Source organism: Anopheles merus, chromosome X (assembly GCF_017562075.2).
Source record: "Anopheles merus strain MAF chromosome X, AmerM5.1, whole genome shotgun sequence".
Classification (NCBI taxonomy): domain Eukaryota; kingdom Metazoa; phylum Arthropoda; class Insecta; order Diptera; family Culicidae; genus Anopheles; species Anopheles merus.
The window spans coordinates 283,704-300,892 of NC_054081.1; the positions used below are offsets into that span (position 1 = coordinate 283,704).

Consider the following 17,189-nt stretch of genomic DNA (forward strand, 5'->3'; position numbering starts at 1 on the left):
TTTATTTTATATTTCCTTTGACTATACGCTTAGCATCCTGTTAAGAATTTCTTTCGCAGCTCATGTGCTATGTATTCGATTAAGTATAATGTAGCCAAAAAATGAATAATTTCGGATTCTAATCGTCGCGTTAACATGTCTCAAAAAAAAAAAAAACTCTTTCACGCCCCTACACTACGAAACAATACTTCGACGTTTGCTATTCTAATTGAATTACGCCTTTACTAATCTAATTTGGCACAGTCGTAGCGTCGATATTGCCTCCCCTACGGCCTTGTTTCCAATGGCGGACGAGACTTTGTGACAGGCGTGGATTCCAAGCGAAACTGTCGAATCCTGTAATGTGCGTGAGATAGTGGAGCCGTTACTTGAAGATCGATAGTTGATGGAGTCATGTTCATGGCGTGTGTTAATCGGTTTTCTTTTGCCTTTTTGAGCGAGCGTGAGCTACATTTCCACGTCCTGTCTCTCCAACGAAGTATCAACGCAGAAGCACGTGGCATTAAAATCCGCTTTTCCTGAAAAATGTGACAGTCATTGCTGGACTCGTTCTTAGTGCCTTCGATGCTTTATGTGCAGATAGTGAAAGCGGAAATTACTTTTCTAACATCCTTTTGCCTGTCTTCGCTCTGCATGCGTTGCGTGCAATACAACATTTTAGCTTGAACGGGTGTTTCTGGAGCCTAACACACAGTATGTGATATTGCCCTAGTATTCCCCACACCTCCACTTGGTGTTTGTCGTTCTCCAATCTATAGATACTGAATGTCTACTCCGTCCGCTGCGCGGGGGTTAAAGCTTTCTCGGTAAGGTTATATCCGAATGATGATGGTTCGTGGTGAACTGTCACCACACCGAGATACTGTGTAGCAGGTGACGGTGGCAGAAGGTGGCAGGAAGTAGGAAATTGGAATGCTATTTGCGGTACCGGTGCTGCCGACTTGAGCACTCCGCTGGATGGTCCAATGGTGACTTGCAGCAAGAAGCGTGCTGTACCTGGGCAACAACTTTGCTTTGGATAGTAAATGAGAAATAATCGTGCTTCCCCCACCAAACATGAGATCTCTGATGACATTTTCAAGTGGTGGTGCGCCACACCTAATGTACTGTTAGTCTGCAAAAAATGGCAAAAAATGCAGTTAATAATATTTTCATATCGTTTAGCACTGCGGATAATTAACTTACATTGTCATCAGCGTACAGGAAGCCATTCGGTGCCGAAGGTGTGGAGCCACGAAGCCTAGTGCCCGTGTGCCTGTATGCCTGCATAACCAAACTAACCCCCAGAAGGAGGAGCGACGAATGTGACCGCTCGTCGACACACCTGAATATTTGCTCACCTTGGTTTCGAACACGCATCAGGTTTAGCAAATTTCAGGCTGGGCCGAGAGAAATCGTTATGCATTGGAAAGGGTTAGTTTTAGTTAGTACACGAAATCATTCCGTCGGTTGCAGAAGGTACACATAGATAAGAATCTAATCTCACCGAGAAGAAAAAACATAGATCGTTGCTCACAAAGATACTAATTCGAGAGAATTAATTTGTATTTAGATTTCATTCTAATGAGATGAAAGATAAACAAATGTTAGTTTACATTGTAGCTTACTTGGTTGGAGTTGGAGTTCGTTTTGAGTACTACTAACACCTGATGCAATTATCGCTTTTGTGCAGTGTGGCAGTTAAATTGGTTAAAGCTTTCTCGGGAAGGTTATATACGATGATGGTTCGTGGTGAACAGTCACCACACCGAGGTACTGTGTAGCAGTTGACGATGGCAGAAGGTGGCAGTTCACTGATCAGTTCACTAATTTTGTTGTTATACGAAGATCGATTGTTGTTATGTTGCAGTTGTATGTCGCTCCAATCAGTTTTCTGAAAAAAAAAAAACAAAGGAAGAGACTCGGGCTTCCATGTAAATTATTCAAACATTGTCCCACTAACCCCAACGGAAGTAATTCGGGTAAAAAGTGGCAGTACTGTACAACGACGACTAAAGTTGGAGGTAAGAATTTGTCCACGTTGGTTAGTTATAACATTTTGTAGGTTTAGCAAAGAATGCAAAGAAAAATGTTCTCAAAACAATTCCTCAATGGGACCTAGCGTTATCTGATGATTTGATTTCATATGGCATTATTGGCGTTGGAAAACCGCAACACACTTTGTCAACCGACAATGTGGTGGGGACGGGGCAAACACAAAAAAACGAGAACGTGAAATAAGGCATTCAGCTTCGGCTGCTCGTGTAACGCCACGTCACTGTGCTTTTGTTTGCCGTGCGTTTGTGTGTGTTGTTGTTGCATAACTCTTGCCAGAACGGGAGACGCCATGTTTCTAAACTACGTGCCCACCACCTCTGGCCCTTTTCCCGCCCAAATCGCCAAATCGGAGAATCGGAACGATGACGCGATCCTCTCAAAATGCACATCCCAAAAAAGCTGAAGTACAATAGAGGTACATTAATCTGCATGCTGGTTGGAAAAAGTGACGGAAGAAGAAGAGAATTGGAGGGGGGAGGAGGTGGGAAGTATGAGATAATATGCAACCACCATCACCCAAGCTGACAGCACAAAGGGTTTCCGTTTCCGGCTCAACCCTCCGAGGGAGATTGATGGGAAGAGGGAAATAGCTGCTGACCGCGATCGACCCACAGTTGGCACTCGTGGACACGGTTGGGTTGAGTTTAGTGTATTGTAGGGTATTGTACAGCAACAAATAGAAAAAGGGCTAGAGAGAGAGAGAGAGAGTGGGAGAGGAGGTGGAGGGGAGAGAGAGTGGGATAGAGAGAGAAGAACAAAAAAACAATCGGGCCCAGAACTGAGTGACGTAGACAAGATGTGGATGACTAAACTACCTTTTCTTACTTGCTAATAGCAGGTGTGATAGTGACTCAGAAAGCTATTCTAAATACATCGCCAGATTCAGGGACGGTTTTTGCAATTTGCAGTCAAAGTAATTAGAGACTGTCATTACTATTCATCTCAACATTAAAGCATTAGTTTGGATTAGCTGTACTTCAAGTTTTGCCCTCCACATGAAGGTGAATACAACATTTTAGACGAAGTACAGTCATTTCTAAAGGATGGAGAGTTTCGTTATTGCAATCCAAAAGTAGAAGTCCCTTTCTAAGATTCTCAATCTACTTTCTGTCTTCCTCTCCTTTGGCACAACAACCGTTGTCGATCAAGGCCTGACAGTGACTTATTGTTACTATATCCTGCGATCTACGTATGGGGGCACGGTCTATTCGGGGCTTGAACCCATGACGGGCATGTTGTTAAGTCGTACGAGTTGACGACTGTACTTTCCATACATACATACAAACACAAACATACAAATTTGGTAGATTGATGATTAAATGCTACAAGTTGGTGTAGATCATTGCTTCAGCATGAATATACTTGCAGTACTTCAGACTACTTCAGGCTCTCCCTGGTTTGTCAGGGGGCTGAATTTCTTTATGTTGGCCTATACGAATCAAGTTCTCACTCCATCTTAATGTAAGCAAAAATGCTAACCGCAGTGTTGTTAGTTTCCACACCTATCACGGCACGGCGCGTTGTATATCGATCAACAGGTTCCATAGCAAACATCGCACTTTTAATCGCCGTCTTCCCGTTGCTTCATTATACTGCAACTCTCACTAATATTTCAATCCGCCCTTCATACCCTAATTAGCGGCAAGTTTCATAAAACTCTTTGCTATTTTAGAAACATCCTTCTCAAAGACTCTACCATATGGTAGTAGCGTATTAATGCAGATGGTTTAGCAATTAAAACGTAAGGATGAGGCACCCATCACCCATGATGGCCTCATTTTGTACTGTCCCCTTGCTTAATGCAGGCGAAACAACAAAATCCTCAAGTGCTTCAAATAATTTCTTTTACTACCTTCCGTGTTGGTGGTTTAAAAGATCCCTTAAGGCCTGAGTACAGCGGTACGCCGTGCCGTGCTGAGCGGTAATTTAATTAGGACATTAATATGCACTACCCCTCTAGGTTTAGCTGCAGGATCCTCGATTGGGTCGGTAGGGGACCTGGTTTGCACTCAACGACCATCGTTCCTTTTTTCATACCATAAGATGGTGCTCCCTCCGCTTGTGGGTATGCATGGTACTACTCTTCGCAAGTGAAAGTATTTCCATTTTCCAAGTCTATCACACTCAATGCCGTTAAATGTAGTGCGCGCGCGCACACCCGTTTCATAGACAGCAATATAACATGATGCCTGTGATGACTCAGCCCGCTGGGCAGCGTATCAAGGTGGGAGGTTTTCCGCTATAGTGCAAAGTCTAGACGCTCTAGTAGCATCACGGTATACTTAAGGCTCGCGATAATACGGCCACTGCTTCCGGCCCCGGATACCAAAAAGCGTTACTGATAATACCATATTATTGAGGCATTAATGTACCACCTAGCATATGATGGGAAGACTATCTACCCGAAGGCACACCTTATTTGCACACAGGGAAAGCTGCTGGTTCGTGTCCAAGGAAATGTGGCCTTTTCTTTGAACACGAAGACCGTGATCAAGATATTGCCTTATAGCACATAGCGAGGAAAGAGCAAAGAGCAAGGAAATGACGGAAAAGAAGATACACCACACTTAATTGAATTAGTTCGCCCAAGAGTGATGTGAGGCTTGCGCTCGAACTCCAGCGTTCAGAGGTTTGCATTTATGCGCTTCCCTGGTTCGTTCTTATGGGTATAGATTTATAGATTCAGATAGCTAAAGTAAGATGTTACGAATGGCCGCGTAGCAATCCAGATGTTTGCATCGTCTTGCCTAATGTAACGATTTTAGCGTACCCTGAACTCTGCACTGTAAATCTGGTGAATTTCACGCATTAGATGTCTGAAATTCCAATACAGTAACAACCGCCAAATTGCGCGCTAATCCTTGTTCAGCTAGCAGTCAACGCTCACTACAATGCTTCCTGCTAATTAAATTGATATTGGATGAACCTTGAGGCTGGCAGAATCAACTCGCTATTCATTTCAATTAAGCAGCACACTACAAGGGTACCAAGCTCTACAGTGTGAGCATTTGGCTCCACAGAAATTGAATGATTCGGCTGGGATGTGTGTTCGCTGCACGGAATTGAACTCCCACGAGACTTTGTTCACTGGAGACACAGTTTTAGTTCACATTTAGATACGGACCGCATAGCTGCTTTGGGCATGCTTGAGCATCAAACATCACGCTATGGTGTCGGTAAAGGAGAAAGAAGCAAAAAACAAACCAACAGCAGCAGGACTTTCATTAATCCAATGTAAAGTTATTGATATGCTTTGTTTGGGATGGGGGAAAATGGGAAGTATCAAATAAAACGGGAGATGCATAAAATGGAATGTCATTGATGACGGTGTGCTCACGATTCCTTTCTACCGCTTTTCATGGCTCTCAAGTATTTTCATCACGATTAATATTGAATTGGGAGTACATCCCAAGCCTATTGGATCCCGATTTTGTTCAAATTTATGTGTCAATAGAATAGTCATCCTGATGCAATTTACCTAAACTGTTCGAAAATGTACGAGCTTAGTCTCGAAAGTTATTATTTCTGCTTAATAACCCATTCATATACAATGCTTTGTAAATTTCGGTGGTTGCCATTCTCCTTTTCTAAGCTTTGCTTGAACTTGTGGTCGTCGGTGCGTAACTAAGGTACGCATCGTTACACCTACGCCCTTATATAGCAGCCAAATGCACACTCGCCCTCGTCAGACTTGTAATGGGGACGTCATAAAAGACCTTGAAGAGGAGTTCCCGTAGTTTGTGTTGTATTTCTGTTGCCCGTCTATTGCCCGCCTATTGGCTAAACCCAAAACCGAAACGCTACTGGCGCGTCTGTTTGTTCCTGTCGGCGAGCTCTGTTTGGTGTTTTGGAGCTCCTCTTCCCGCGATTATTAATCGTACCAAGGTCCCCGGCCCACACGTGATCTTTGAATACGAGAAGTAAGATAAGTGTTTTGTACATGTTACTTTTCTATTTTAAGACTACATTCCCCGATTTTTCCCCCTGCGATGGAGGTATCGGAGAGGAATGATTTGGAATTGACATTAGAATTCGCTATGCCCATTACTGGCTTCGTTCAAAATCGTAGCCAGTTCGGTGGAGCGAACCTGTCAGGCCTGACGTATATTTGGGGCTATATAAGCTAAAGAATAAATATTTACAACTGATTTTGGAATGCAGCCGAGTGCTGCAGTCGAATACAACTGGTGTTTTCATGTGTGTGTATGTTTGTATAGGAGATTACTTACGATATCAGCAAGAAGCTGGAGGGTGGCAAAGGCATTCCGGTAGCGAACATCTGGCTGCAAAACGTGGAGAGCGTTGAATATGACATCATCATCATCAACGCGGGTGTGTGATCGCGATTTCCATCTATTGTTCCCTGGGGTGATGGAGGGGGAGAGAATGGTAGAGTAACAGCAGCAGCATCTCTCGATGCTCCAGCAAGAAAGCAAACCCACGAGCCCAAGTTGCCGCAACAAAACCCCAATGTACACAGACATACACTGAAAGGCACGCTATCGAAAAAAAAGAAACCGAGCAGCAGATGAGCATTGGAAAGAAGACGCGATAGGGTTTGGTTTTTGCTTTGACCCCGTGCAACAGGCATCCCTTGCTGGGTGGTGCATGTTAGTATGAGTAGTTATTTCTGCCTGTACCTTCTGGCCGCTTGTGGGTGTCTTAGTAGCGCCAGCCAGCTAGCCAGTCAGAGCTTCGCAGATGCACGGGAAGCGGTCGGTGAGCCGGTTGCGGGTGAGTTTTGGAAAGGGTACGACAACCCGACAATCTTTAGCGTGCGCGTGGTCCAGCGAAAGAGCGAAACAGAGCGAAACAGAGCGAGTGAACCAGAAGATCCAGTGACCTGGTTTCTTCTGGGTCCTCTCCAACTACCGCCCACTATACTTCCAACAGATTCAGATTTCATTCCCCTGTCCCGGGGGGTAATACGGCAATGTGTACGGCAAAACCCTTCGTCAAACCACCCCGATGCGTTGCGGGCAAAGTTCTAAAAGGCATCGAGCAGCGGAAAACTGGTTCCAGCCCGTGCCAGCTGCGGTCAAATGGGGAGACCGCAGACAACGCAGTAGAGGTTTTCTTACGGCCGACCCTCGAACCCGCGCCCGTTGCTTTGCCGAGCCCTCCGCAATAACGCTGTATTTGGTATGAAATGCTGCAACGGTTTTGCAGTGTGGAGGCGGATCGCCCCCATCGTTTGCGCAATGGCTGGAGATCAAGCGCGTATGACGATCTCAAGCTCGGGGTAACGCTTCGTTCGAGCAGTACTGCACGAAGTCGTACGATCTCTCCAACACTAGCAGAGCATGATGGGCAAAACTATACTTTCAGCCCTGAAAAACGCTTTTGTGCTAGGAACTAGCAGCAATCACTTCGGCCTGGCAGACATGATATCTTGACAGGGACAGGGGGAAAGGATTGTTTGCTCTACATCAAGTTTGCTTCTACATGTTTCCCGTCTTCGGACCATGATGTCGTCGTAATTTTCGACCGCTGCCCGATTTTCTTGAAGACAGAGCAGTCCATTATTTGAAGCAACCTTCATTAGGGCCGACCTGGCCTCGCCCACCCATTCCCTAGTGCCATTAAAGTGCCGCTACTTTCGCTCGCCTTTCAATTTGCCACACTAAATGATTGTTGATAGAGCGCGTACCGAGTGCACACTCTGGGCCAACTCTGCCCCGATTGATGTCTTCAAGTACTAGGCTGGCCGTTTGACTGGTCGTGCTTCCCCAGTGGGTTTGTTGTTGTTGTTGTTGTTATTTCTTTTGTACCGAGCCAGCAAGCGAAGTACAATGATAATTAAAAAAAGAGAACTTCAACACACAGCGAGCGCGGGTGCAGGATGGTTGTAACAGTAACCACCACGGTACGGCATCTTGCTCGGTCCACCTCGTCCTTCCTACTTCTACTCGGGAGGTACTCAAAATATGGTTGCCGCACTCTCCAGCACGTACCACTCCCACGCGGTATCTCGCCGATCGGGGGTCGTTTCCGAGTTCGGATCGTTGCGTGTTCGTTGTGCGCGAAACGAACACCCCCCCCCCCCCTAGTTCCTCCATTCGCCCCATCGGCTAACCAGGGCCCAAGGGGTGAGAATAAAATGCTTCCAAAAAGTGCCCCTTTCCTGCTAGGCTCCCAATTTCACCATTTCCAACGGCATTAGATCAAGAAGAGTTCGAAAGAAGAATTACCCATCTTCGCAGCGGTTTGCTTATTCGTGTACGGCCACCATTAGCTTTACCACCTACCTATCCCAACCCCTTGGGCTGCTTGCGGTGTTGGGAAAGAAGATTACGGGACGTTCTGGCGGGAATGTTCAAGGACACAACACTCCCAGCTGTGCCTTTCTGTTGTCTTAAAACGTCCCTCGGAATTTCCCTCTCAAGAGGAAGCATAAACCGAACGAATACTGAACGTGGTTCGATTTTTGTATATTTTTTCTGATTCTTTTAAATTTATTTTGCTATGCGCCTTCTCCACACATGTAAATTATGTGGAACCGTGACTGCGTGTACCGTGTTCGGCGCTGCTGAAACCGAAACCAAACCAACAATGTGTATGTGCATTTATGTTCGTTGGAGCGGAGCGGAGAGATACATGCCCATCTAACACCACCTTCCTCCGGCAGAGCAGTGGCCATGAGTGGCTTACAGTTCTGATGCAATCGCTCCAAGTAGGTGTATGTGTGTGTGTGTGTGTGTGTGTGTGTGTGTGTGGTGTGTGTGTGTGTGTGTGTGTGTGTGTGTGTGTGTGTGTGTGTGTGTGTGTGTGTGTGTGTGTGTGTGTGTGTGTGTGTGTGTGTGTGTGTGTGTGTGTGTGTGTGTGTGTGTGTGTGTGTGTGTGTGTGTGTGTGTGTGTGTGTGGTGTGTGTGTGTGTGTGTGTGTGTGTGTGTGTGTGTGTGTGTGTTGTGTGTGTGTGGTGTGTGTGTGTGTGTGTGTGTGTGTGTGTGTGTGTGTGTGTGTGTGTGTGTGTGTGTGTGTGTGTGTGTGTGTGTGTGTGTGTGTGTGTGTGTGTGTGTGTGTGTGTGTGTGTGTGTGTGTGTGTGTGTGTGTGTGTGTGAGTTAAAGTATTAATTCCACCGCTTCGCCGCTTCATATTCGCGAGCACGAACTCTATCCTCCAAACAAGCGGCCAAGTTATATAAGACTAGTGTCGGCAATGGCCGGAAGTGTCCGCAGGGGGATCCAGGGAACTAAACACCCCGGCATGGGAGCGACGGTTGGGCTGGCTCGGGCGACTCTAATTGTTCCCGGCGAAATGGGTTTTCTATTTTTGGACGCTATTAAACACGCCGGTGGGACGGGCGAGTTTTGCCCAATGAAATGCACATGTGTATCACATGTTTGGGTCGTTTTTTGACGAGCAGAAGGCAGCGGCACGTTTATAGTGCGTGCAATTGTTGCTGAGGATGGGAACAAGTTGAACGAGAAATCCAAGAGTGCGAGAGATACCGAGCGATTCTGTGTAAGAGCTACAGAATAAAGAACTAATAAGACAAACCGTCACCAAAGTCTGAGACGGATTCGGCATGTCCGTAGGGCCGCGGCGGCGGTGGTGCCAGATGGGAAGATATATCAAACTGGCATGGGAAGCGGGTCCGGCGAAGACGGGTGAGCGAAGACGCCTCACACATAAAATTAGGTCCCACCAACTAAACAAAAAAGAAAAACTCCAACCGCAGACAATCAAAATGCGAACAAGTGGTGTGCGGAGGAGGCAAAGAACGAGCACGACAATTCAAACTACTCTCCCCACCTCTAGCAGAAAACCTCCCAAGCGTACAAAGCGCAAAGGGTGGTCACGGAGGTGCGAGATTTCAAACAAAGGAACATAAAAATTGGTACAGTTTGTGGCCCCGCATACATTCGTATGTGTGTTATGGGGAAGAAGGTTTTTGTTTCTTCCTCCTCCTCTTCTTCTTCTTCTTCTTCTTCTTCTTCTTCTTCTTCTTCTTATTTTTCTCCTCTATTCCCGTTCCAGTTCACCCACGCCCCCTCACCCAAGGCCCAAACTGCTGCGACTGGGGCTGCAGTTGTTAGGGAATTGGATGAATGTTTTGTTGCAACAAAAGTGTGTTCTTCTCGATGGGCACTCTTCCCTGACCATCGCCATGCTCGAAATCTGATAGCCTTCGATACATTGGTAATTGACTGTTACTGCTAGTTTGTCACGTTTCGCGTTACTGGCAGGGGTTTCCGATAACGCCATGTGTGCAAGTGCGACGACCACACAGCAGCAATCGCGCTCATCTCACTTCGGGGCTCTCTCCAGTGTCCAGAATGGTGCCGGGGATGACCTTCACAGCACAGCAACCAGGCGAATTAGAACAGCGCGTGAAATGGTCGATGGTGGGAGCGAGAAGGTTAGAGGGATTATAGGGGAAAGGGTGGCTTCTTACTTGCGGTGTGCTGCCGCGAGTTCTTTGTTTCCGCTGGTTTTGAGTGGGTTGATTGAAAGTCTTCTGGAGGTTTTTTGGTGGATGGTAACGACTTCGATGTCCGACAGCGACAATTTGCTGCTGCTGGTGCGACCTGGAACACACTTGAGAGGCATTGCCGGTGGTGTCTTCTTGAATCTCTTATTTTTACTGGAAGAACAAACGAAAAGGTGTATAGCTGGGCGATGGTGGGTCACAGTAATATGCGACTCTGCATCACATGGTCTACACTGCAATACTAGCGTCACATGAGAATGCGCTTGACCATCATCCGAACGAAAGACAGTGCACGACTACGATTCTCAATGTTTGCCGTTTTTATTCGCAACGTCTCGCGTTACGAGGGACCAATAGCATCTATTTATCCAATGGTGCTTTCTGGGGTTTTCGAAGCTAGGCAACTTTGCGACTCTTTCTAGGTGACACAGTTTGGAGAATTTGAAATTGAAGAATCAATCAATAGAGACTTATACCTCCAAGAGAATTAGTCACCTCGCTTAGTTCCAATCCCATTGCTCCAAGACAACACTAATGCATCCAGCATCTCCAAAGTAATAAAGCAGTCTTGTCTTGCCCACCCCTTATATCCCACTCTCTAGTGAGCAAACGTCTGGGATATAACTTGGCACCCCCGTCCGCGCCCTGCGAGGAAGCTGTTGCATTAGATCTGCTCGTGTCAGCGCCAATCTGGCGACAGCACGTCCCAGCCAGACGACGCCAGCTTTATTTCGCCCGATATATAGGTCTGCTCGACTGGCGGGCCGATTTGGAATAGTCGGTTTTTGCCTGCCCAGTCACCCCAGCCTCGCAATCGTGATGCGCGAAATGGATGCAAATTTTTGATGTCATCTGTGTACTTCGGTTCACGTGTGTTTGTGACGAATGTATCTGAAGGCTGCTGCAATATTGCATCAGAATCGAGCGGAAAGGGGTTTATAATATATATATACATGATGAATGTATATATATATTCCAGCAAAGATGCTTAGGAGCGAAAAGCATATGCTGAGCAGCTGAGTGTACCTTCGTCGCGTGCTCGGCAACACGAAACTTGGAAAGCATAAGAAGGCAACAACAATGATCCTGGCCTACCTTGCGTGGCCAATCTTTCCAACGTCTCCGAGGCAGAAAGAGGCAACCAGAGTGCACCAGAAACGGCAGCTTTCCGCGTTCGACTATTGTGTAGTGTTGGCGTTGGAGCACGGAAAGGGGTTTGAATTATTGAAACGGGGGGAAAATGTGCCTTGATATTGATTGTCAGAGTGTTGGAGGTTTAAGGTTCCAGGCGTTGGAATGCCTTCCAAGGGACAGATGTGTCACACAGTTTGGAGTTGATGTGGAAAACATACACACCTACCCACACACATACACACCGAAGAGTTCACGACATACTCTAGGGCGCTCTCTGGATGGAAATTAACCTAGCCCTACCTCTATTGTCGAAAGTTCTGACCTACGCTCAGACACACAAATAACACCGTTGTTGTGTTGGTCTATCCGGCTAGTCCGACAATCACTCACTGTACCTAATTGCATTCTCCGACAGGGCGCACTACCCAAGAACAATAACACATTAGAACAGAACACACATCGATCACAACAACACGGCTGCACACATACACAAACACTGGGGCACAGGAAAGAGCTATAAATGTCTTAAAGGGAAACAACAGCCAGGAGCGTGCCGCGCTTGGAAGTCTTCGCCAAAAACTCCTCCGGTGTTCCGGTTCTTGAGTTGCGTCCGGCGCCGAAAGCGAACAACAGCCGACTGTGACTTGCCGAGCGTCCAGCAGCGCTCACAACACTTTTTCACGGGGCCGCTTTTCTGGAAAACGGGTGGTCCCCGCCGGCGCCCGCGCACGCACACACACACGCCGTCCCTGCTGATGAGCACCCAGGCACCCTGAGCACACTCCCTGGCCCGTGCACAGGATGATGCCCGTCTCCTTCCCTCCTATCTTCTCCAGCAAACAGTCCCCTCCAAGCGCGGGTTTGGCCCGCGCGCGTGAGTTGGATCGAAACGGGCACAGCAATGGGGCTGCGGGATGCCGGATGGGTTCACTCTCAGCGAGAGAGAGAGAGAGTGATAGAGAATAAGATATAGTTAGAGAGAGAAAGGGAGAGAGAGAGAAAGAGAAAGAAAGAGAGAGAGTGTGAGAGAGAGAGACAGAGATAGAGAGAGAAGTACCACCCGCATGCGGTCTGTTCGAGGGGAGCGTGTCGCGATGACGCAAAAGAGCGCCGTGCGATTGAGCGGGAGCGGCCGAGACCGTCACTGTTTTTTGGAGGGTACATATGGCACGGAATGGCAATGGGCCATGGTCGGGCGGATCTTCTTGGTGGTTGGCGGGTTCGCAGGGTGGGAGGGTTGTGTAACGACAAATGAATCAGCAAAAGAAAGAGACACCGAGTAAGGGATGATATTGTAGAGAAGAGAGTTAGAGACAGGCAAAAAGTGTATGAAAGAGATAGAGATAGAGAGAGAGAGAGAGAGAGAGAGAGAGAGAAAGAGAGAGAGAGAGAGAAAAGGAACGAAAGACAGGAGGGGAACAAAGAGAACTAGAGGGTTGAAAAGCGGGGTATACTTCCCTGTGCAGTGTTCCCTTTTTTCACGCCTACCAATCATCCCCTGCATTCGCATCGGTCTCGCTCTGACAGCCTCTTTTCTACGCTCGACACGCGTGCACGATGGGCTCGGTGCATTAGAAGATCGGTCCACTCGGGGGTTCCGTGCCGCGATCGATTTGCTGCACCGGGTCGCAGCGAGGGACTGGTCGCTCAACAACAACAGTCTTGACAGCGTCTTGACAATAGATAGGCGCCCCGCGTCCCACTATCCGTGCCCAATCGGTGGGGTTGAGGTTTTTTTTCTTCTACCCCAGCGTCCTCCCATTCTTTCTTCTCTTGCGTTTTGTATGCTTTTGTATTTGCATTTCGCTCATGGGTGAAGTAATAGGTTCGGTCATTTCTGCACAAACACGCACACATACACACAATTGGATCAGGCGTGGGCAGCAGGTCCAGCGGGAGTGGAGCTAACTTAGCGTGGAAAGCACAATCGCGCTTTGTTACAAACTGGTCGGTTTGTAGCATTTGCAACGCAGTTAAAATGAAGCTGCATTTAGATAGAATATGTTTATTTCGATTTTCTGCCACAGTGTACCATAATGCAAAGAAGCAATTATGTCACTGTTTTTGTTGTATTTTTCAATTTGTGTAAAAACATGTTAAACAAAATGATATAATGTGGGTACGTAGTGCCAGCGCTTCCCAAAATAAAGATTGCATGTACTGTTTCAATAACTTCGTGGTCCGTCCACTTCCATCCACTGTGCGCCCATAGTGCGCCCGACCGCACGAGGATGAGGCTCGTCTTCTGGACTCTCGCTTTCGGGTCGATACGGTTGAGTCATCCATCTGCCCGTCCGGCTCACTTACTCATCATACGTGCCCTCCCACGCATCTACACGCTGTTCGCTTTGTATAGCTTGTGGCCCTTCGCCGCATACAAAACACACAAAGATACACGCACGCACTCACCCCTATTGCTGGTGCTGAGGAAGGGGAGGGCAATGCCCGTGGGAGAAAGGTATTACACGCTATGCTGCATCGTCGCCAGCGGGGTGACGGCGCGGAGCCGAACAAGAAAAACAATCGAAGGTGTTGTTTTGTAGCGTTTAGAAGTTTTGTTTTTCTTCCTTCTGTTGGGTTATTAAGCGTCTTGTAAGTAATTGTAGTAATCAGCGAGTTCAAGGCACATAGAGGACGCTGTGTACCGAGGGACGGCAACAACAGTACAGCGCGCTGACGGGTAAATAGGAAACAGCTGATTCGTTGTGTGCCGCTCAGCAGGAATACCTGTGGAGCTGGGCGACATGTGTGGCACTAATTACCGATGGAATGCATTGCACTAGCAATGGGTTGTATTGTACGACCCATTTAGCCAACCTGCTAGTGCTAGCTTACGAACCACAACACATGATTCCAACAAACCAGCGTCGCGTTCGAAAATTTTAGAATTTGTGCATCCAGCAATACACAGTCTAGCCGTTTTTTCGTCGAGGAGAAAAGGGCTCTAGTAGAGATATTTCATTGCAAGTGCCATTTTGTTTATGGCTTGCAGATGATCTTAGAACGACCAAAATAGAATGGGAAACTAGTTCATCGCACTTTATTACCCTTGTGCTACATTGTGCATGCCTCAACTCAACTTTTTGGTCCTCACTGAAAATGGTTAATACAGTCATTTTGAGATAACTGAATTAGTTGGATTGGCTCATATTTAAAATCTTGAAAAAGTGATATTTCTTATACCTAACGGTTTGGAGTCAAGGAATTTTGGAGTTGAGCCAGCATTTTGAAGAGAATACTTCTTAATTGCCCCACAATAACCTCACAGACAAACATAAGAGATGACCTGGGTTGCTCAAAGCTTTAAACTCTTGCTTGCATGTCAAACCTGACTTTGTGTGCCAATGTCGAACGCTTGGCAGGACCTTATCAGATATTAGATATATCGATGAGAAGCGTTGAAGATTCTCTGTTACAAGCCCCTGCTATAGTTTAATCCAGAATGCTGAAGATTGTAGTGTTTATTCTAATGAAAAATATCCATTGAAACCATTTTTCACCTTTTTTGACAAAATGCTTGACTGAAAGATTTAAGTCATCCATGAGCTGATTGAGCATGCGACGAATCGATGTTTGCTTACATTTTTTCAGGCTAAAATGAACATTTGAGTAGTATGTGTTTTCGTATGAAGTGTGAACCTGATTTCAGCCGTCTACTGTCAAACTCGATATAAAAGAGCTGGCTAGTATCGTAAAAACCCTCACAATCAGAAGATAATAGGCAATTTAAGGACTTAAAAATCCTCCTCAAGACATCGCTAGCAGTAGGTTTAAGTAAATCGGATGTTAAATTAAAGGTTAAAAAAATTGACTCCAAATCACACAGAACACTGGGGTGGGGTAAATAAATGTCTTTAAACCCGACATCGCCGTTTATACGATTCAATCAACATTTAAGGACGGAATAGAAGAATTCACGCTTAAAATGTCACCTTAAAAGAAGATAAGTAATGGAAAGTAAATGTCATCCACCGATTTTTTTTCCTGCTGCTGCTTCTAAAGGGGTATTGCTAAAATGGGAATCAGAAGTCTGTTCTCCCTTTTCTCCTATCTACGGGTTGACATTTGACGAAACCAAACACCGCATTAAGGGGAAGAGGCATCCAGATGGTCACCTTTGCCAAAAAATAAAGGAAAGCCCCCTGTACCTTGACATGTTTTGTTTTTCACTCCCAGTGACCAGATACACCATCGCCAGACCCATCAAATCCCGTTCCCCGACCTATCGTCGCCTGTCGTGGCGGCTAACAGCTTCCGCATCCTGCACTCGTACTCTTCCTGTTTGCGATTATTATGAACTACTCTCGCTGGAAGGAGGGAAAGCAAACCGAGTTGTTGTCATTCGGACAATTTCCGCCGTTTGCCACTGTCCTGTGAGGCAATGAGGGAGGAGGATAGACGTGCTTTACCAAACAGCGCAAACACGCGGACGCGGAAAAACGGGTGGAACAGTTGGTTGCCGCGTCCGGTTTAAATGATGGAAATTGTGTCCTTCCTTCGGTCGGCCTTTCCCTCGGCTGGGTAAATCTACCCGGCTTACCCCATCGTCGGAGAGGAGGACTTCGATTGCCCGTAACAAAATATGGGGCTTGGCGAGGCGTAAAACGAACCCGATACGGTGAAAAGCGCGGGACGCCGGGAAACGGAAGCATCTAATGGTCTTTCATATTGCCTGCTTCCTCCTTCGGCTTTCGCCTCCTCTCTCACCATCTCTTTCTCTCACTCGAATATTGCCATTGCTTTATTGGGAGCTGCCGCACACGGTCCCCCCTGGCTTCCCTGTTCCATTTGCTGGTGCGGTGTCCCGCGTCGTTGGTCAGAGTGGCGACATATCCTCAAACACGTGTCAAACCGAAGAAGCGCCGCGCAGAAAATAAGAGCAAAAGTAAAAATAATATAAAAAAGAGACGGGAGAAAAGGGAAAAAGAGCACGGTCCACACTTTTGACAGATTGCGTTTTTTTTAGTTTTTTTTGTTGAGGAATAAAAAAATAGCGGAAAGGGTGCTAAAGGCAGAGAAACGATCAGGCAATGATGTCAAAAAATTGAACTAGCCGTTGGTTTTGGGGTTTGGTGTAGTTGTATTGTTTGGTGGGTGTTGGTTCACCACACACCTCCCTGCGTCCGTGCATTGACTGCTTGTCCCTTTTTTATTCCGGAGGATATATGTCATTCATCATGTGTCCTAGATTGGTCGAACGCGTGGCCCGTTTACACTTGACAATTTATGTGTCGTATCAATGGCGCCGCTCATTATACGCCATGAAGCTTGTGGTGCGCATGGTGGGGCGGTTACGGCAAACGGGTAGGAATGGGCGAAATTAAAGGGCGAAGGGGAATGCGATGTGACGGAATGGCAGAAGGTCCTCTCCAATTATCTCGAATGTAGTTTTCGCTCGACGGGGTGCTACATCGTTTGTTTGTGTGTGTGTGTGTGTGTGTGTGTGTGTGTGTGTGTGTGTGTGTGTGTGTGTGTGTGTGTGTGTGTGTGTGTGTGTGTGTGTGTGTGTTATTCTACCTTTTCACCCTAACACTATTGGTACCTCTGCTTCTCTAACAATACCGTCTCTCGCTCTATCCTTTT

The 17,189-nt window shown here is 46.8% G+C and overlaps 2 protein-coding genes across 2 annotated transcripts in view; one reads left to right on the forward strand and one right to left on the reverse strand.

Moving 5' to 3' along the window:
* The window catches only part of LOC121592892 (chaoptin), a 30,848-nt gene that overhangs the window by 483 nt on the left and 13,176 nt on the right, over window positions 1–17,189 (forward strand). The gene's annotated exons all lie outside the window — the stretch shown is intronic.
* On the reverse strand, window positions 8–1,393 carry LOC121592896. The gene is made up of 2 exons (XM_041914784.1): window positions 1,186–1,393; window positions 8–1,114 (listed from the first exon to the last, which is right to left on the reverse strand). The coding sequence occupies exons 1-2, from the start codon at window positions 1,357–1,359 to the stop codon at window positions 770–772; spliced, it is 519 nt and encodes a 172-aa protein (XP_041770718.1). The 5' UTR covers window positions 1,360–1,393; the 3' UTR covers window positions 8–769.

What these genes read in the sequence shown, in the direction of transcription:
- LOC121592896 (XM_041914784.1), bottom strand. Translation starts at nt 1,359, where the DNA reads ATGCGTGTTCGAAACCAAGGTGAGCAAATATTCAGGTGTGTCGACGAG. An exon ending in TCCTGTACGCTGATGACAAT is followed by an intron (nt 1,115 to 1,185) that starts GTAAGTTAATTA and finishes CATTTTTTGCAG; the next exon opens with ACTAACAGTACATTAGGTGT.